Genomic DNA, 21220 nt, shown 5'->3' with positions numbered 1-21220 from the left:
CCATGCAATACTTCCAATGAAATTCAAAGGCAGAGTTCAAAAGGCACCTCTTTACACTGACACTATACATCAATTAGAAGTTAGGGATATTTTCCTCATACAACTGCTCAGCTTTCTATACTGCATTAACCTTGTTGCTAAAGAGAATTGTTTCAACATGGGCGTAATTTCTGATCCACAACTCTAGACAGCTCTTCATCCTAAAACAGAAGCACAAATTCTCAGCAACACCCCCACTGGAATAAAAACTGCTATAAGAATGAGAACAAAGACATCCTTCACCTCCTTTGCACTCCTCTTCACCCAGGATGCTCCTTTCTCTAAGCTCAAGTTATGTTAGACACAAAGCATAGCTGAGACATCATAACAGTCATCTCAGCTTTTAAGTGGACTTCACCACTGCATTCTCAAGAGCTGGTTCTATTGATGCTTCTCAATTATCACTAATAAAAGGGGGAGAAAAATGTCAACTTCATTTGCTAATACAATCCACGACTACTAAACTGCAGTATTGCATATTTGCTCACACACAGGGACTTAAAGCTTTTATTGTTTCCACTCTGAGTGGAGCAGACCGTCAGCAATTACTTGTACATTAGCTGAATTACTGAATCTCAATACTTACCTCCCCCCTTGTTCCCCTCCCCCTAATATATTCTTTCATCATTCCTCAGCATACAGAATGTAGATATGCCCTACGGGATATGCCTTCCTGCTTTTGCATCCATGGAAAACATCCACTCCCAGGTCCAGGATTTTGTACTCTGTGATTTTTACAGAACGCATCATTTTTTATGAGCTTGCTCTGCAACAGCAGTTTCGGAGCAAAACAACAGATACCATCTCTGTGGCTGTTTTCTCTCCTTTGATCCCACCAGGGCTAACCTGCTTTGAGCATTTCAATGACCTCTAACATTTCAGACCTGAAATTTCAGCTGCTCCATTCATGTTACCAAGCTCTCCTTTTTCTCCTCCGAGCACATGTGTCCCTTCCCCTTCAAGTGGGGAAGGAGTCAATACATTATCTACAAGGTCGAGGCTGATCCACTATATGAATTCTGATACGCTGCTGGCAGAAAGATTACCAGCAGTATTCTCAAGAAAACCCCTCTAACATCTAGTGAATAGCAATTACAAAATAAGCAATCTGAATAACATTACAGACGAATTGTGTATATTGCACTAGTAGCAGTTTAAACTCAAATACATATGCACTCGGCGCTAACATGAAAATAAAACTGCTTCTCAAGAAAGGGGTTTAATTATTACATATACATCTTTAAACCCAGACTGAAAACAATACCTTTTCTAGCAGCTCTACCATAATTCTCTCCATACGCATCTTTGATTAGCACAAAAAGGAGCAAGAATTCTGCTGGTTTAAGCAGCCATCTGTTTCAAGTATTCTCTTCTTTATCACACTTTCTGATCTAAAAAAACAGTTACTATAAAAAAAAAACTATAATGGAAATGCTGAGAAAAGAAGAGCTACTTGAAAGGGGCAAAAAGAAGACATACCGATATACAAAAAAGTCTGCACAATAAGAAATTATTTCCATAACCTTTTTCATATCTACACATGTGCATGTATTTTATATTTCTTGATTTCAGACCCTATCTTGATCCATTTAGAAGGCAGCTCTGGCAACCTCTTACAACAGAAATGTCAATATCTCTTGATTTCTAGGAAAAACAGCTTTGCGCCAGCTATTTTTGCCTGAAATTTTATATCAGCTACTGAAAATATTTTACCATAGTTTATGAAAACTCCACTTAAACCCAGACCCTGAAGACATTTACAGGCTGTATAAATACTGTCACCAAACAACTGGAAATCTGATCCTGAACAGCTCCAATGCAACTGCCTTGAGAAAACAAACCTCCCAATGACAACAAAAGAATTAGAATGAGTAACATCCCATATGAGGACGACAACAAAGATTTTTGTACAGCTTGAGGAGGATTTTCACACAATTTTTCCTATATGAAGCTACTTTACAGATGCTTATAACCATACTTTACAAAATCAAAGTGAAAAAATCATGCTAATCATCTTTCTTATGATTTTTTCCTTATTCAGCTGAAACTGTTCAAGGATGACAAGAATGACACATGCTATTCCTACTTAAAAATATCTTACAGCTATTTTGCTGAAAGGCTCTGAAATCTGCATCATTTTGGAGAGGGAACTTAAAATTTGTCAAAGAGCAGCCAAGGACTGCAAACACACCTACCACCTGCCATGTGTGATTTATACAAATCCTGCTAAGCTCAAGGCTCATAAATGCTTTGTTTTTCATAGGGCCCTGGAGATTTTAGAGTTTACCAGCTAAACTCGCCAGGCAAGCGAGCAAGGACTGTGCACCCCACACCACAGGGCCAAACAGAAGCTCTGATGCAAGCACAGCTCTCTCTTGCTGGAGGTCAGTGTGGCCCCACACGCAGGAAATGTGCTCAGAGTGCTCCCTCTGTTGATGCTTCGATAAGGGAGAGGGAAAAAGAGGAAATGGCACGTCTGAAAGGCATAAAGAGAAGTAGAGGGGGGGGGAAAAAATGTTAAAACATAGCACTTTATGGGGAAGCGGGGCTGAAAGTGGGGCAGGGGACAGAAGAGAATTTGGAAAGGGAAAAGAGGGGAATTAAGAAAGGGGAAAAAGAGGAAAAGGGATTGCAACTAGTACAGAACAATCAGACTCTAACTTGGATTCCAATTTTTTGATTACATTACTTCTTGGTGTAACATTCCTTTGGTTTGTACAAACTAGCTGTGGTATTTCACAGCAAAGCATCTTTCTCGACCACTAATGTAAAATCACACAGACCACAGCTGTCTGCCGGTATCGGCAATCTAACTGGTTCAAAGGGCACAAGACTCTCTTTGGATCCAAACTCTTAAGTATGGTGACAGCAGAGGTGAGCAACACGTTTTCACATAAACAAAAGCAATGTATGCTCTTGTCTGCTTTCCCAACAGAAAAGCTTGAACAATACCTTGAGAAATATTAAGATTAAAAAATATTGACGGTGAAAGCGTTTACTTATAGCCTGATATTTACACGCAACATGATGAAGGCTTCAACTGCTTAGTTTCATAGTGGTATTCTTATATGGGACCTCTAGTCCATTTAATGCACTAAACTGTCCGTGCTCTGAAGATGAGTCAAGACTGCACAGCACAAAAAAGGATCTTCCTTCATCTGCAGAAGCTGGAAGGTGTGTCTCGACTGACAGGAGGAGCAGCACAACATCAGCTGGTTTCTGACGATGGCAGTTAAACACTACTTTCTAGAATCGGGCTTCTACTCCTGCATTTTCTAAATTTGATAAGTAGTACATTTCAAACCAGCTTCCCCTGTTCTTACTTTGCTTTCCAGGCTTCCAACTGTAGGAGGACAGGCTGATGTGTGGGCATGCAAAGCTCTTCCAAAAGAGACTGAGGAGTTCTCTAACCATACGAAACCCTAACTGTTCTTAAAAAATACCTGCAACAAAACAAACCCAAACCAACAACAAACAAACAACCACTCACACAACCCCCCACAAGACACCACCTCTTCATTTCTCAGATATTTAAGGAAAGGGACAAAGCTTGTTCCACAGTATTCACAATTACCTTTAAGGTCTTTGCCTTACCTCCTCTTTACATTTAGAGAGCTACCACCATTATTTCACTCAACCCTCCTGACAAGTCCATTCCAAGTGTAAATTAATTAACCTGAAGATACTCTAACTATAATGTAATAGAAGAGCTCATAAAAACTCAATAAAGCTCTATTTCTCCTAAGTTTTGGTGCATGTGCTGTAAAGAATCTTGGGGTCATATGCTAAACTTTACGATGCATGTATGTGTAATATACACATCTATAAACATGCACAGGTTTGAACTAATAACAACATGCAGTGTCATACAGAAAAGATGAACAGTTAAAACGAAAGGCACACAAGTAAAATAAAAATTAAACATGAGGAATCTTGACAGTGTAGTACACAAAGAATTCACCTTTTCTACATCTAAAATATCTTTTGAAAATGCTAGCAATGATTAAAATGTTGCTAATGAAATCCTGTTTTGATCTGATATCTCCTAGAAAGATTTTGTTTGCATACTACTCATATCTTCACTTGCTTGCACAATTTTTCTATTTGTTTTCAAACCACAAGGATCACTTATCATTAAAGGACATGAACAACAATGAAACTGTAGCTACCTTTCCCTCCACTCCCATTGTGCAAAGAAAACTCTGACTGAATTACAGTGATTTGGGAAAGTCATTATCCAAATGAGCTTTAAAGAAGCCATATGTGTACAATCACAGCCAGCCCAAGGGAGGGAAAAGGAAAAAAGATGGCCTTCATTGCTAAGTTAGAGCTCTAGAGAGGTTTTTGGATATTCTGTCAGTGCAAGGAACTTCACTGCACCTTTATCGCTTTCCTAAATCTTTTGTGCTGTGAAGCTAAAAAAAGAAAGGCTAATATTTGGCTTATGGAATAAGCAGGAAAGGTTTACTCTGTCGCAATACAAAGTTAAGAAGGAAAAAAATGCACTAAGAGAGAATAAGAATACAGAAATGGCATTCAAAAAAAATTATTTCCTGCGACACGCCCTGCTGGAGAACGACATCGCTCCATCCCCGCAGTTATGAAGCCCACACCGCGCTCAGGATCTCCTCTGTCGCTGAAGAAGTTGGGAGCTGGGTTAGCTGGCAGGCAAAGCAACCCTATGAGTCTTCTCCATCGAACCCGGTGAGGGATGAGGGATGCCGTGAGGGATGCCGGCCTGGTGCCAGCAGGATGGATACAGCCGAACCGCTGCAGAGGGGCGAGAGCGCTCCAGCCCAACTGGGGGGCTGCGGAGGGTCCATAGAGAACGGCTGGTGCTTCAGGTACAGCAGCTGCGCCTGGGCTCCCACCATACCCCCCAAACTAAAGAACAAAGGGATGATTTTTTTATTATTTTCACCCCACCGCGCTATATTCCCGACCTCGCTGTTATCACAACAGGTAAAACCGCGTAAAATGTCCGCCCACGCAACGCATCACACCGGGTCGCTTCGGCGACGCTGCTCTCGGGATCCCCCGCAGCGCCTCTGCCTGAGGACACCCAAAACCCAGGGTGGGTTTTTCTGGTTTGTTTTTTTTTTTCGGAGCACGGTCTATCCTTTTGTTCCCTTTCGGCCGGCCAGGGGCAGCCGCGGGGCGCGTCCCCTCCCAGCGGGACAAGTCACCCCGCAGCCCTCCCGCTGCCCCGGGACCCCCGAACCCCGCGGGGGCAGCGGCTGCCGAGCCCCCGAGCCCCCAGCGCAGCGACCCCCAGGGCTGGGGACACACACACACACACACGATCCCGGGGGACGCCCCGGTCGCCCCCCACCCCCATCCCCCGAGGGGCTGCGGTCCAAGCCCCCTCCCCGCACACCGCAGCCCGGGCTGCGAGGAGGCGGCGGAGAGAGCGGAGAGAAGGGGCCGGGAGCGCCGCCAGCCCCGCCGCCAAACCCCGACCGCGCCGCCCGTCACGCGAAAACAATTATTCGCCTCGTCCCGGGGGAGAAGTTAGAAGCGACGAGGCGGAGGTCGGGGACTCACCCATTGATGTGGAGCGGGGGCTTCGCCCGGCGGCGGAAACGGGCTGAAAGTTTGCAGGCGGGCGGGCGGCCCCGGCGAAGCGGGGCGAGGAGCCCGGGGAGCCGCTCCCTCCGCCGGCGCCGCCGCTTCTCAGCAGCCGCGCCGCATCCCGCGGTGAGAGGCGAGGAGGAGCCGGGCGAGGGAAGGGGCTCAGCCGCCGCCCCGCGGACTGCGCGGCCGAGCCCGGGCCGCCCGGCGGGAGGGCGCGGGGAGCAGCCGGGGGTCCCCGCCGCGGGGGGAGAAGGAAAAAGGAGGAGAGGAGGACGCCGCCGCTGTCGCTTCTGCCGCTGGAGCCACCGGAGCGAGCGGCTCGGCGCGGCGGGAAGTGTCGCGAGAGCGCGGCGGAGCCGCCTCGGGAAGGAGGGCGGGGAGGGAGGGAGGGAGGGGTGGCGGCGGTGTCCGGCCCCGAAACGAGGGACGGGTGCTCCCTGGCCTCTCGGCACGGGCACGGGAGGCACCGCGGGGGAAGGGGCTCGAGTGCTCGGGGGGACAGAGAGGGGAAGGAGGCGCCGCGGATGCCTCCAGACACCGGCAGCGCCGCTGGGTGCGGGGGAGGGGGGAGCAGCCCGAGCCGCCCCGCTCCCCGTCCAGCCCGGGGGAGGCTGGGGAGGGAGGGAAGGAGAGGGAGGGAGGAAGGGAGGGAGAGGGAGGGGGAAGGAGGGAGGGGGAAGGAGGGAGGGGGAAGGAGGGAGGGGGAAGGAGGGAGGGGGAAGGAGGGAGGGGGAGGGAGGGGGAGGGAGGGGGAGGGAGGGAAGGAGGGAGGGAAGGAGGGAGGGAAGGAGAGGGAGGGAAGGAGAGGGAGGGAAGGAGAGGGAGGGAAGGAGAGGGAGGGAAGGAGAGGGAAAGGAGGGAGGGAGGGAACGAGAGGGAAAGGAAGGGAAAGGAGGGAGGGAGGGAAGGAGAGGGAAAGGGAAGGGAAAGGAGGGAGGGAGGGAAGGAGAGGGGAAGGGAAAGGAGGGAGGGAGGGAAGGAGAGGGGAAGGGAAAGGAGGGAGGGAGGGAAGGAGAGGGAAAGGGAAGGGAAAGGAGGGAGGGAAGGAAAGGAGGGAGGGAAGGGAAAGGAGGGAGGGAAGGGAAAGGAGGGAGGGAAGGGAAAGGAGGGAGGGAAGGGAAAGGAGGGAGGGAAGGGAAAGGAGGGAGGGAAGGGAAAGGAGGGAGGGAAGGGAAAGGAGGGAGGGAAGGGAAAGGAGGGAGGGAAGGGAAAGGAGGGAGGGAAGGGAAAGGAGGGAGGGAAGGGAAAGGAGGGAGGGAAGGGAAAGGAGGGAGGGAAGGGAAAGGAGGGGAAAAAAAGACAAAGATCAGCTAGAGAGTGGTTTTCTTGGTGGTTGTGTTTCAGAAGGAAGAGCAGAGTCACACATGAGCAGCTGATGGTTCATTTCAGGTATCGCAGGAAGATGTGCGATGTGTGCTGCGATAAACCTGAGGGAAAGAGAGAGTAGTTGGCATAGAGTAACACCTCTGGACAGAAAGGCACCTGCTGAGGTGGGAAGCCGCCTGCCCAGGCAAGTCTGCCCAGGTAAAGACCTCTGGGAAAACACCTACCCTAGTAGCACCGGGGAAGAGCAGATTAAAAACAGCATCATCTGGCATAAAAGATAAAGCATAGGTAATGTCTTTTACAGCACAAGCACCTTCGGTATTAATGAAAGTTTAAGCAAAAAAGCTCTAACTTCAGGTAGTTATTCTGGGTAAGAGGACAGAAAACTACTAGTAACATAAGGGATCTGATTTCATACTTCTCCTCCCCTTGTTCCCACCCAAGTACAACAGATGTTAGTTTGGGGAAAAAAGAAAAAGTTTTTTTGATGTTTGAAATGTGAGAATATATAAGTCTTTCCAGGTGGTATCTGGCTTCTTGGCTATGAAAATCCACGTTGTAAGAAATTGTGACAGTGGTGAAATGTTTAAGAGAAAATGAGAGGATTTAAATACTTAAGCCTCTCATTGGTTAGACAGAATTCCTAATGCTTGACTATTAATATTTTTTATTTTAAAAAACCCTTTAACTATAGCAATAAAAACCTGCTTTTAAGTTACTTATTTCCATGCTATAGCACCAATGGAATGGATTATCGATGCTAACACAGTTTTTTCTTTCCCAATTCTAATCTTTGGTGAAAAAATATAGTTATTTTAATACAACAAAATCCTCATAGGGATAATGAAGGTTTAATACTCAATTGATACTCAATTTTTAAAGTTTTTAAGTGTAACTAAAAAGTGAAAGTAAGTTGGACTATGAAAAGGAATATAATGGAAATAGGCTGGATATAGGTATGGACAGCCTTCAGTTCAGTTTCACTGAAAAGTCAAAGACCTGAACCACCTCAGTATTTTTTTCAGGAACACAAGGACACCCAAGTCACAAACCTCTGACAGAATCCTAAGACTAGATGAGAGGAGGGGAATGAATTATATCTTCACACATACACAGAGCATCTTTTAGCCAGTCACATGGTACCAGAAAGGTAATAATCAGTCTTTCACACATACCTTAATAAAATAATGCTGGTGTCCATTTCCCACAGTTCCTCATTGTATAAGGACATTTGACCTCTCTTACCTGAAAAATTTACAGGATTAATTCTAGGAAATTACCAGAAGTAGTAGCTTTTACTTAAGCATTATGACAAACTAGCTGAAACTGTCAAGTCAATCAGAACATTGATTGAACAAGAAAATAACATGTCAAACTAAGTGGAATTGATGCAAGCAGCTTTGGGAAGACAGACGATATTTCTGTTGTTGGCATGGTAATCTTATATTAAGTTTGGCTTTCCAGTCCTCCAACTGGGTAGTTTAAGATAGAGGAAATGGTATAACTGAATAATTGAGCTTGGTACATCCCAGTAGCACTGTTTCTGTAGGAACACTTCAGGGCTGATAGTAAAAGTCATAAGGAATAACACAAAGTAATCATCTCACAATGTCAGAGTTACAGTGCACAGGAGAAAGTAAATTTAACCACTATCTATCTCAAACAGATTACCAATGTCAACTATCACTAAAAAGTCACTTGTGGGAGGTTCTTGGCTTTCCCAAGTACATCAGTGTGTTGGGTTTTCTTGGCAAGAATTTTGGTAGTGGTGGGGGGGCTATAGGGGCAGCTTCTGCTGAAGGCTGTGACCCTGTGGGAACCTGTGCTGGAGTGGGTTGTGGAGGACTGCAGCCTGCAGAAAGGACTCATCTTAGAAAAGTTCATAGAGGACTGTTTCCTGGGGGATGGAGCCCATGCTGGAGCAAGGAAAGAGAGCGAGGGCTCCTCCCTTTGAGGAGGAAGGAGCAGCAGAGACAAGGTGTGATGAACTGATGGGAACCCCCATTCTCCATCCTCTTGCACTGCTAGAATATTTGGAGTAAAGTAAGCCTGGGAAGAACAGAAGGGATGGGAAAAGGTGTTCTTTTTGCGATTCAGTTGTTTCCCAGTATCTAAAGAAAAATTTTTTTTTCTTTTCTGCATTCGAGTCTGGTTTGCCTGTGATGATAATGATAACTGGTAAATAATCCCTCTCAAACTGTAAATTCTGCCTTTGTTTCTTTTGATTCTCCTCCCACTGAAACTCAGAAAGGGGGGAAGGGAGCAAGCAACTGCATGGTTCTTTGGTGCTAACTGCGGGCTCAAAACCAGGACAGCAGGTTGTCCTTTCCAGGAAGCGTAAAGCACTGTTGTAGTACCTCCAAGACTTAGCTTCCCATTATTCCTAAGCCAAAGAATTTTGTGAGGACTGATCTTGTGTTCCTGCAAAGGCTACCTCAATATGGGCACCCCGCAGTTGGGGCTTCAAAGTAATGTTACAGTGTACATGGATTATTCTGGTACCTTACCTTTGAGGGAAGAGTTGAATACACTGAATGAATACACACCATGATGGCAGTTAGAAAAAAAAAACTTCTCTTGACCTGCTAAGGAACAACTTAGAGAAGCTAAAGAGATGTTTTTAAAGTGATATTGATGAAAATTAGCAACTTTTAGATAAACTGACATGCATTTCTGAAGATGTTACTCTACTAGTTTGGAAGCATTATTATTATTATATTCCTCCAAGTATTATTTAAACACTTTTCCTGAGGGGAAAAAAGTAACAATGCCTCCCCCTGTAGCTCTCTCTCCTACATCACAGTGGACTTACCACACAGGAAGGAGTTTTGCTTTACTATCCAGTCCAAGGATAACCACCAGATTAGAATAGGAGAATTCTTTTTTGAAAGCCCAAATTGTTACATACAGTGAAGATCAGGACAGATTTGGATTATGGTAAGTCTATAGTGTAGAAAGTTAGCTCTTCCCCTTAAATTAGACACCACAATTGTATTCTTTTGACTTTACCTCATTCTCTTTCCACTCTATTAGGGGATCCTAGTATTAAACTAACATGATTATTCTCACCTCAGACTGATAATACTAATGGAATTCTTCAAAACACAGTTTCATTGAAAATAAGCTATGGTAAAGTTTGCCAAGAGAGTGTGCGCCTTGCCCCATTCTGCCACTTTACAAGACAAGAATCAGAATTTGGCAGAGATGCTAAGGATTTTGAATGCCATGGAGGAGATGGACATACCTCTCAAAGATTTTTTTTTAAAAAAACCCATATTTTATGCTGGTAAGGAGTGGAGATTCATATTTTAAATCTTTAGAAAGGGCGTTTATTTTAGCCCAAAAAAGTGTGTCTAGAATGTGGATCAATACTTTAATCTCAAAAAGAAGCACTAATCAAGTTATAGTAGCAACAGTTATATTAAAGAAAATGCAATGGCTACACAGATCAAGTAAAATACTCCAAAAATGACACCAAATAGTAATAACTATCGAATCAAATCACTGAATTATTTATAAGTAAAAAAATTTGTTAAAACATTTATTGTTTGTAGAAACAGAATTTACATTGATCTTATATAAACTATGTTGAACATACATATAAACATCCCTACATCTTAATAGATACTCATGAATGAGGCATTTAGATATGGGATAACATTGTCAAAAGCACCGTTGTGGACTCCAAAGACTAAAGACTTAAAATGCATTTGCAGTTAACTCCATCTTCAGTAGTTTAAAAATGTCATTTCTTATCCACACATAGAAATAATTAAAGGTTTCTGATATTATGTTTGCATGTGTACACACATGTACGCATACACACACGTGATGGTCCTTGTGAAACTACAGTGTAAATAAGGTCAACGTTAATGTATTCATTAGAAGTGGACGTTAGTCCACATCCTTATTCAACTAGGGAAAGAGAAATCCCTGCTGTTCTTAAAACAAAACCAAGAAGCTATTTTTATTCCATGAAAAGCTTACTCGAACAACAACTTTCCACCCTGTCTCTCCCCTCAACAACAAATACATAAGAGAAGCTAGTCACAAAAGCCATCTACTTACTACATTATTTACAGAAAATGAAATATTAAAAGGACAACATGAGATTTAGACTGCTTAGACAAAATTTATAGCAATGAACAGCGAACCAAGGAAAACTGTATTAAGATGGCAGGCAGCGTAGAGCTATTAAAGCACATGGCTAAATATCGACTCAAAACCCCTCCAACAACAAAAAAAATCAGGCACTGAAGGAAGGGGCACATGTTATGACAAGTTTCTTCTCATCTTAACACTGAAAATTTACACTCGCCAAGCTTGAAAAAGAGCACACTTACATGTTCATCACTGTCCTTAAGGTCTATTAAAGAGTCAAGTGTTGCAAGAAGGCTTTCAAAGACCTCAAAATGGCTTTTTTTTTTTCCTCTCCTTTCACAAGGAGGCTGAAGAACCTCCTGTCTTCAAATCATGCAGCAATGGAATGAAGTTTGTTCAAGGGCCAGTTATGTGCAGAAACACTGTTTTTCAGATTCATTAGGATGCAAGTCTGAAGTCTTTCTTTTAGATAAGAGCTCTCCCGCAGAGAACTTTGTAGATGGCTGTTCAGATGCTCAAAGAAAGGCAAGAGGCATGTTTCTACATAGCGTGGGAAAAGATCCCTTCAGAAAGCAAGGAAGTTAAAAATGTCCCCCTATTTAGTCTTCTAAGGTGAATACTGAGCAATGAAGTCTCTCTTTGCTATAAACTTTAATTGCCTTCTCCAAGCAACTCACTATCCATTTCCAAGACATGGCAGAAAATGACTTTCTGATGCACAAGCAAGTGTTCAGAAACCTGCCTTTAATGCCACAAAAGTGTAATCTTGGTTTTTTTTGTTTTGTTTTTAAAGCATACGTTCACTAAAGAAAATTCAGCATTTCACGCTGAGGCCCTGGGAGAGAAGGCAGCAGGTAAACCATTACTATAGCTGGCAATCAGCTGATTTTACTCCCATCCTCTGCTATCAGTTACCTGAGTTGAGATAGTTCTGTCCAGGCCTCAAGACCATCTAAACCCATCAGGTAAGGTGATTTTAAACATGCAAATAGTTAAGGCAGGCTTGTAGAAGCCTTACAATGTGTTGCTTCTTACTAGCCCCAGAATTTTGTTAACCTTGTGAACTCTGTCATCACAAAGTTTGAAATGAGGACTCTAACCACTCTATGTAGAGATTAAGCAGGTCAGCAATATAAATGCCATCATCATAAACAACTTGTTATTTTAGACACTTACACGGAAGACTCTAATCATTAAAACCACTACATTTTGGATAGCAATTTAAAAAAACAGTCTTAATTGTTCACATGTGAAATTGTGACATGAGCTTTAACAGTCATTTCAAGTCAACCAAGAGAAAGGCAATTATTCACATTTATATTTTTAAAGTATAAAACTGAAACCTAGAAAGCCCTTAGACAATCATATTTTTAACTTGCCCTTCCAATGCAAATGCACTGACAGGCTTAACTAAGACAAGAGGCTTTCTCTTCTGAGGCTGAGATGTATTTAAAGTGATTATTTAAACAACCATTAGCAGTCCATTCTCCCATTAGAAACAATGAAATAATCATGATATTACTTTGTACAGGTGATTTCTACAATGCAGTCACAAAAGCACCAAGTTATTCAAGTAAACTGAACTGTTTTCTATTTAATAGCTTCTTGTGCCTTCACAACCCAATCAGTAACTTCAATAAGTTCTTCTCAACCAAACATTATATTTCAGTACAACAGAGCTTCTCTGGCAGAAGAATAAATAAGCCAATTTGTATATGAGTATATAGACACGAGTCTTTCTAATTCACAAAGATAAATATCCATAGTAACGTCTCATACCAGATAACACCACAGAGTAGATGCCTCAAGCATCTAACTGTCACATAATTCAATTTCTGTATTAATTTCATAAAACACAGGAAGTTTTATCATGACAGAATCCCAAATCAGTGAAGTAAAGTTACCAGTAAAGAATGTGATTTGAGCAAATGGTATCAACATAAATAAATGCTAAAGCTACTGGAACAGTGACTACATTTCATCATGATATTCATCTTGGGACCAAGGACAGGCAAGGGGAGGGGGAAAAAAAAAATCAGTTAGTAAACATGTCAAAACCCCCTTGTTTGCAATACATTACTCTGAATTGTGGAAATAAAAAAGAAAGCTAAACTGTTCAAGTACAAAACAAATTAGAGATTCATAGTCCTGCAGAGGTAAAATAAGAAAGCACAAAATAAATCCGAGGAGCCAGTCACCCTTTAAACCCAGTTAAAGCAGCATTAACTGACTGAAGTCTGACTGCTTCAGTATTACTTCCAAACAGCGTTAGCAAGACCACCGTGTCAGAAGTTTCTTCATGTATCCACTTTTCCCATTTGCTTAACAACGAGTTCTCCTCCAGGCTTTAATAAGAACACTGCAGGAAGCTTATAGAAACAGTAGCATCCTGTTGAATAAGACAACATCGCTTCAGTAGTTTGTCCTGTATCATACATGGTTTCGCTTCTTACATGTTCTGCAGTGCTTTAGCACATTCACGAACAGTGTGAAGAGCTTGTTGGCTTGAGGGGAAACCAGCCCTCCTCTGAAGGGTACACACAGCACTCCCACGACAGCAGGCCACTCAACTGCAGCCACGCCACGTTTGTTTTGAATTGACTCACTTAACCTGTTGTTTCAATTCCTTATTTTCATTTCCCAGTAAATCTATGCAGGTTCATTTTTTCCAGCTTCATCATTAACAGCATAAGTAAATACACACTTTATCTGCAGAAGGTTGCCTGCCTCTATTTGACCAGATATTTCCTTTCCTTTAGCTTCCCCGTTTGTGTACAGATGTCAACGTTACTGAAAAACCAGTTGAGTCATTAATGATTGTTATTTAAACTGAAAACTTGGGTTTTAGAAACAAATCATTTGGTGTTACTGCTGAATGACCATAACATCCATGGATGTGGCACACTTCCTGCCTGCTTATTCCCTGTGAACGCTAATCAGTGCGCCCCCGTGAATTAAAGATGTTAAGTGACACTGGTTTAGCTGTTCCAAGCCATACCTACTTTCAAATAGTCTCTCCACTGAAAGCATTATGGAAAAAAACACTACAAAAACCCACACAGAAATCACATCTTGAATTCCCACCCCAAAACCAGATTCCCTTTTCTCTAAACGTACCTCTGCCTAGTATTACAATTCTGATCTACTATCCACAACAGAGACTAGCCTGCATTTTACATGGCTAACACTGTCTTGGAAATGATGGAGGTACATTATCCCACATATGTTGTGGATATGGTGAATAACATTTTCCTTAAAGAAAGTCATCTCTGAAAACTACTTGCTATACATCTTTAATTTACCAGCAATAAACGGTCCAAACAAACCTGTAATACATACACACAACTATCATATATTATGTATTAAGGCAAAGGCTATAAACAAATAGCACAATATTGTTTATAGCTGCTTATAAAACATGTCTGGATATTTGAGTTTTGCAGGCAGCATAACAATGCTGTTCAGTACGCTTCAGAGAACCACTGGGATTTTGAACAAAATTACAAGCTATCTGCATTTAAAGCAGTTTCAATTATGAACAGCTTTGTTAGAAGACACTTAGAAAACCTTACTTTTATTGTTTTTCTTGTAATTAAATACCTCAGGCCCCAATGTCAGAACCCAGAGAATCATCAAATCATTTATGACAAAAAAGATTAGAGAACATGTCGCTTGGTCAAGAATGCCATACACCAAAATATAATGAGACAGAATAACTTTGAGTACAGACCAACTAATCCTCTAACAAACCCAAGCATGCTTTCGGTGCAGTGATAAGCTACTGCTACAGTACATTATATACCTGCCTGTTACCATTCATTTTAATCAAACACTGAAAGTTGTCCCAACGTTCTACCAATTTACAAATTCATAGTTACATCAGAAACTCAACTATATTATTAAAGTAATACAAAATACTATTTTACGGAAATAACTGAACAGAGGTGTAAAATCTATTGCACAACCTAAAAGGTCATTACTTGAAAAATCCTGAGCTAATGTGCTATTACCAAACAATTCAGGCACTTTTTTTTTTTCTTTTCCTTTTTTTTTATTACGTAAGGAATAAACTTTCAACACAGAAACCTCTGGGTATAACAACTCAAGTTCCATCTGTAACATCATGCTCAAAGAAAAAGTATTCAATAAATAAGACTCCCTTCAATGACTTCTTTACTTGAAACTGGTATGGAAAAGGAACTACAGGTACATACTACAATGTTTCAGTTGAATACTGTACTTTAAAAGCAATTATTAAAACTGTAAAAAAGTTCTGCAGCATTCCACTACTGAAAAATAAAGTTATTTTTAATCAAGAAAGGTACAGGGTTAGTTCCTTTATCCTATTTTAAGTCTTGACAAAGCTGTCAAAAAGCAAACAGATGCTCCCTTTGCTGTGTTGTCCATTTCAACTTCAGGATCACAGCTCAGTTCAGGTTTCTGTTGCAATATTTAAATTTCCCTACAGAGAGAAAAAGATCATTACTGTCAAGTTGTAACAGTGGAAAAAAAAAAAAGCCTCCCAACCTTCCTAAATACTGTACTACTACAGTATGTAACACAAGATTCTTCCAATTATGACTGAAATAGCGCAACTGTAGAGACTGTACTTTAAAGGATGCATATATATAATTATTTCAAAAGGGTGAAACAAAGACCTTCAGAGCAGTTTAACAAATGTCAAGAGTTTAATTGTTACAGTAGGCAAAATAGGGCAGATGCTAGAATCTGAGGAATAGGGGTTTTTTTTAATAATTAGCCAACTAGCAATCAGAATGCTGTTAAGAAAAGGGCTGTGTCATACTTACTCTTCAGGATTTATTTTACTTCAACTCAAAGATACTCAAGTTCTTTATTGGGCCTAAAAATCAATATTCAGATCTTATTGAGTCTTTAATTCAAATTGTAATCTTCAGCAGCCAGATCGTATTAAGTGTGCTTTATAGGTTCCAGACAAGAACCTTAATATTCACTTACAGAAGAACATTGGAAATTATCGGGGAAAAGCTCACTACAACAAAATTATGGCACTTATGTGCCATATGGGGGGGAAAAAAAAAAAAAAATCATCTTTCTCCATCTATTTTCCACTAATTCCAATTCAATTTCACCACCAGAGATCATGCTTCTCAGAGTCCATCCAAATATAAAAGGTATTCACCAGTATAATTCAGCAACAAGTGGCCAGTTTACTGCGTCCAAAGTATTTGAGGGTTTTTTCTGCTTTTTGTTTGTCTTTTTGATAGGGTTTTTGGTGCTTTGCTCCACACACACACACTGTGCTATAAACTTGTGGTTTTCTGAAAACAGCTCTAAGAACCTATGCTTCTATGCCCTAAGAACAAGTGCTTATGCAAGTGTACTTACTTGTAGCTAGGTGGACACAACTACAAAACAAGAACTTGCATAGGAACACAGAACTGCAAGGAACTGCATAGACAGTCTAATCCAATTCTCTGATGTCATGAGTAATCTCATACTACTTTTATTAGAACTGATCAAGAATGATCAATGTTTCAGAATGTTTCAACCATTGATCCTCACAAAAGCTGTAACGCTTTATATGGTTCAAACATTTTCCTGCAATTCAAGATTACCGCTGTCCCATACATACTACAAATCAAAAGGTATTGTAAAACAAACATGTCTAATTATTTCAGGTTAAGCTTATCAAATCCTTTGACACAGACATTATATAGCATGGGATGCTTTATTCAGAACAGCACTCTAGTGTGTAGTTTAAAGCACAAGATTTAAGATAACATAATGAAGAGAAGCATACAGACAGTCAAAAAAATTAATACCCTTCCCACTGATTTGAAACTGTAGCCTAAAAGGACATAATATTTTTACACAGAGGGGCACCTTGCCTTCTTATCAATAGGAAGCGAGATCAACTGAGCTTAAGGAGAGAATACTGAAACAGAGGCAGCTACAGAATCTCAGAAGCCACCTCCGATTTGCAATGACCCAAAGCCAGTTTCCATGGAATAAACATGAAGGAAACAGAATCAAGTTTGCCTGTGAAGTACAAAGAGAAAATATTCCAGAAAATCCTATCCAAGTTATTTCACAGAGTTTTAAAAATTGGAATGGATCATATGAATATTCATATTTTATAAATGGCTTAGTGAAAAATAAATTAAGCCAACTTACCTTTTCTTTCCTCAAAAATCCATCTCTGAATTTATTAGTGGTGAATCCCCTTACACCAACAGAACGTAACCGCTGGTACTTAGCCTGAATATATAAACCCTTCTGTACTAAGCCTGATTTGTAATGGGATTGCAAACGGCCATCTGCAAAGTTGCTCTGCAAGGGTGGGAGAAGAGAGGGAAAAATAAATGTGCGAAATTAGAGCACCAAAACAAAAGTTGATATACACATGTAAAACTTAAGAGTACTGAACAGAAGTATGAGTTTGTAAGTGCAAAGCCTCTCCCTTTACTTCCCATTTAATGTTCCTTAGGCCACTTGCTACCACGTGGCTCAAACAACTGCTGTATTGTATTTACTGTTTAAGGCATCTAAAATATTCTGTGAGGAAGATAGTTTACTTTTTCTTAACATCAACATTTTTTCAAACTTTAATGAAAGTAAACCAGCATCAACAAAAAAGTTGAAGACAACATCTCACTGTTGCTAACAAATTCAGTGACATCAGGCCTGCAGTGCGTGCACACAGCGAGTACATAAATTGCTATATGTATTTTTCCTAGAGTTTTAAGATGCTTTATTCTGAACATATAAGTTCACTGCTCTATACCTTTGTTACCTCCAGACTGGAATACTGTGAACTAACCTAGTGCGGGACTAGGAGCAGAGGCCACGTAAAAGGCTTACAGGTGAATGGCATTATAAATACACATCTTTAACAAACACCTTTAAAAGGTAGGAGGAAACAAAATATGTCACAGAAATAGACCTTCTAGAGCATACTTTGGTGAAATCAGGCTCCTTTTGACTAACTAAGGATCACTTCAAGAAAAATCACATGCTCTGAGGTTATAACAACTTTGGTACCAGTTTTTCCACTGTGTAGCTAGCTGGTGAACAGCTATGAAAGGACTGTAGAGAACAGACATTCCTTTATGCAAATTTGTTATTTCCCAAGTCACTTCACCCACCTACTATGTAGAAGAAAACCGAGAATCTGGGCCCACCAATCCCCTAGGGTTACACTTATGGTGCCTGTAGGCAGAGGACACTTGCGGAAGGCTACTAAATGCTTTCCTGAACAGCATCAGAGTCCAGGCACAATACAACTAAGTGCAAGCAAGTTCTTTAAGTAGGTACACGTGTACAACAGGGAAAACTGAAATGCATTTCTAATGCTGGATTAAGCCCCTGAACACAGTTAAGATGAAAAGTTCCCATGTCCTCCACAGTTACTGTGGTTCTCTGCTTTAACAGAGGTGGCCAGCAAGGTGGCCAGCTACTCCATTTGTATGACAACAAGCAAAGGAGCAGATTGAACAAGAAAGGAGAAAAAGGTACAAGATATCAAAAGTGAGATCACACACAGCTTAGAAATTTCAGCTCAAGTATCTACATGTTCACTAAGTGAGGAAGAGAGGGGAACAGAGGTATCACTAGTGTAGAATAGAATCAGCTGTAGGTGAAGTTACCAGATTAGCGATACCTACTTTTACATTAAGACTCTTTTATAAACAATACTAATGACAACTCCTACGAACCAATGACCTCATGCTCTGAAATAAGTCTATATGAGCAAATATATGCCATTGCACTGGGTCTGGCTAGGACGGAGTTAATTTTCTCCACAACAGCCTGCTTGGTGCTGTATTTTGGATTAGTGTTTTGACTACTGCTTATCAGCACCTGCACAGCATCAATGCCTTCTCTTCTTCTCTACTTCACACTCCAGTAAGTAGGCCGGGGCAGAGAAGAAGCTGGGAGTGCACAAGGCCAGGACAACTGACCCAAGCTGAGCAAAGGGATATTCCATGCCCTATAACCTCAGCAACGTGCTCAGCCACAGAAGCTATGGGGAGGGGCCTCTGGAGGAGGTACGCATTGCTTTGAAACCAGCTGGGCACCAGTCGGCTCGTGGGAGATGGTGACTGACTGTCTTTGCATCACTTCTTTCTTCCTCTTTCCTTCATTTAAGCTATCTTCATCTCAACCCATGAGTTTTCTCACTTTCCATTTTTCACTTTCCACTTTTCCACTTTCTCTCTCAGATCCTGCTTGGGGAGGGCAGGAGGGGTGAGGAGAGTGGGAAAGCTCCTGTGTGGTGCTTTGCCACTGGCTGGAGTGAACTCACCACAGCCATCAATATACTGAACTGCATTAAACAGTGAATGAAGTCTAGTTCTAAAGATTACCGTGCATGTAGTCACTTAAAAGTTTGCTTAGTGATTCATTGCAAAGTGTCATTACAAAAAAAAAACCTTTTAAATTTTATGTGATTTCTCCAGATTCTTATAAAACTGCTGTTTTAACGCACCTCATTGTTCTTCCAGAAAGTTTAACACACTAAGGCCATATTTTTTTAAAAATACTCTAAATAAGGCCTCTTTTTTGCTTTTTAAGTTAAAATGCCACACTTTATATACCAAGAAGAAATGTGGTAGGGTTTGGCAGAGAACGGGATTAAAATCACCCTCCTAAGCAGATTTCAGCAACAGCATGGGAAGGAAAACCCCTCTATGTGACACAGGAGGAAATTAAATGTTAAAAATAAAAAAAGCTGATTAAATTAAATCAAATCAGCACTGCTGTTTCCATGGCAATGCTAAATGTGCTATACACATACGCAAACTGCAATACACTGCATATGCTATTTGCCCTACAAATATTAAAGCACCATGGGACACAACATTGGGTACAGCTCTATTCAGGCAATATTCACATACATGTGCAATGACAACTTAACTTGACACTTTCACGCTTGCGTAAGTTTCAGAACTGTAGGCTGATGCAAATGAAGGCAGCCTTCCATTTTCTTTACATTATACCAACTACCAAAACTGTCTCAATGGTACAGCAGCCAGTGCTAATGGTCCCCCAAAGGTTGACAATACAGAAGGGATACCGATTAAGAGGCTGTGATATCCTTACATGTTAAAATAGTTATATTGGGCCAAAACTTTAAACTTGTTTGCTTCAGCTTGGAAAAAGAATTTTTTGTTTTTAGCAGGATAAAGTGGGTTTTGGTAGCGTTGGCTTAGCTATCTGAATAAGATTAATTGGCAAAGCACACCTAAATGGGAGAAGCTGGAAGCCTTTTTATCCAACAATTCTCTTACACTTAGTCTGATAGGGGAAAGGGGGGGGGGGGGAAGCCACAAAAAAACCCACACACCTACACCGCCCCTCTTTCAAAATGTCACCCAAAAATGCCGGCTACTTAACTTAGCCATCAAAACTTTACTTCAACTTCATTATCTACAAAACAGAAAAGATAACTATGTTTTCTGTGTGTTACTTCACTGTGGAGAACACATCAGTTGAACAAGTAGGTGTAATTTTAAGGTAGAAAATGAGTGCAAGTTGTTCTAGATTTCATTAATGCTTTTCTAATATTAAAGAGCTCCAACTGGATCCATGCATAGCATGCCACTGTCGACAGAAAAAGAAGACAGTGGGTTTTGGTTTTCTGCTGAACCCATGATCCAATCAAATAGAATTTTACAATCAAAAGGCGTTAGAAAGCCAGTGCACTACCCCAGGAAGAAGCACAGTTGCCCACCCCTTCACCATCTGAAAGCCCTGAGAATAAAGCTTCACAACTTGTGTAACTGTTTTTTTAAATGCACAGATAGCCATACGCAGAGTACACTCAAGAGATTAGTTGCCCAGAAATCCCTATGTGGAAGGGCTAATAACAGTAATACAATTTTGAAAGCAATACAATTTGTATGTCTCGCATCAGGTGAAGTAAAGAAAGCCAAACAGATTGGGTTTTGGATAGATGAGCTTTCTAGTCATCGTCTAATTTCTGCAACTGTCCTCAACTTCACAGTTAACTTACTTATTTCAGCTGCATGGATACAGTACTCAACAAGCCCACTCAATGCACTGCCAGCCCTCTCTACCTCCACCTACTAACACTAAGCCTCACATTATTTCACTGGAACAGTTAGGGTAAGATGAAACTATTTTTCATGGCACTTAATACTTTCAAAAATGTGTTTCCTGTTGCCAAACTCAACAG

The 21220-nt window shown here is 41.4% G+C and overlaps 2 protein-coding genes across 6 annotated transcripts in view; both read right to left on the bottom strand.

Moving 5' to 3' along the window:
• SH3KBP1 (SH3 domain containing kinase binding protein 1) overlaps positions 1–5942 on the bottom strand; it is a 223252-nt gene extending 217310 nt beyond the window's left edge. For all 4 annotated transcript variants that reach the window (XM_069874104.1, XM_069874125.1, XM_069874111.1 and 1 more), the window contains exon 1: positions 5584–5942. In XM_069874104.1, the coding sequence (XP_069730205.1) occupies positions 5584–5587 (4 nt within the window). In that variant the 5' untranslated portion in view covers positions 5588–5942. The remainder of the gene's footprint in view (positions 1–5583) is intronic.
• A 4403-nt stretch (positions 5943–10345) lies between these two features.
• BCLAF3 (BCLAF1 and THRAP3 family member 3) overlaps positions 10346–21220 on the bottom strand; it is a 35466-nt gene continuing 24591 nt past the window's right edge. The window contains exons 11-13 of one of the 2 annotated variants that reach the window (XR_011338913.1): positions 17197–17352; positions 14613–15502; positions 10346–13429 (exon numbers count right to left, since the gene is read on the bottom strand). Coding sequence is in view for 1 of the 2 variants with exons in the window: in XM_069873969.1 (XP_069730070.1) it covers positions 15473–15502; positions 17197–17352 (186 nt within the window). In the remaining variant the exon portion in view is untranslated. Of the gene's footprint in view, positions 13430–14317; positions 15503–17196; positions 17353–21220 lie in introns of those variants that run through there. The other variant, XM_069873969.1, reaches the window with a different exon arrangement.

Source organism: Phaenicophaeus curvirostris, chromosome 1, assembly GCF_032191515.1.
Source record: "Phaenicophaeus curvirostris isolate KB17595 chromosome 1, BPBGC_Pcur_1.0, whole genome shotgun sequence".
In the NCBI taxonomy this organism is placed as follows: Eukaryota; Metazoa; Chordata; class Aves; order Cuculiformes; family Cuculidae; genus Phaenicophaeus; species Phaenicophaeus curvirostris.
Note: the sequence above shows the minus strand (reverse complement) of the source record. Positions and strands in the feature narration are given on the sequence as shown.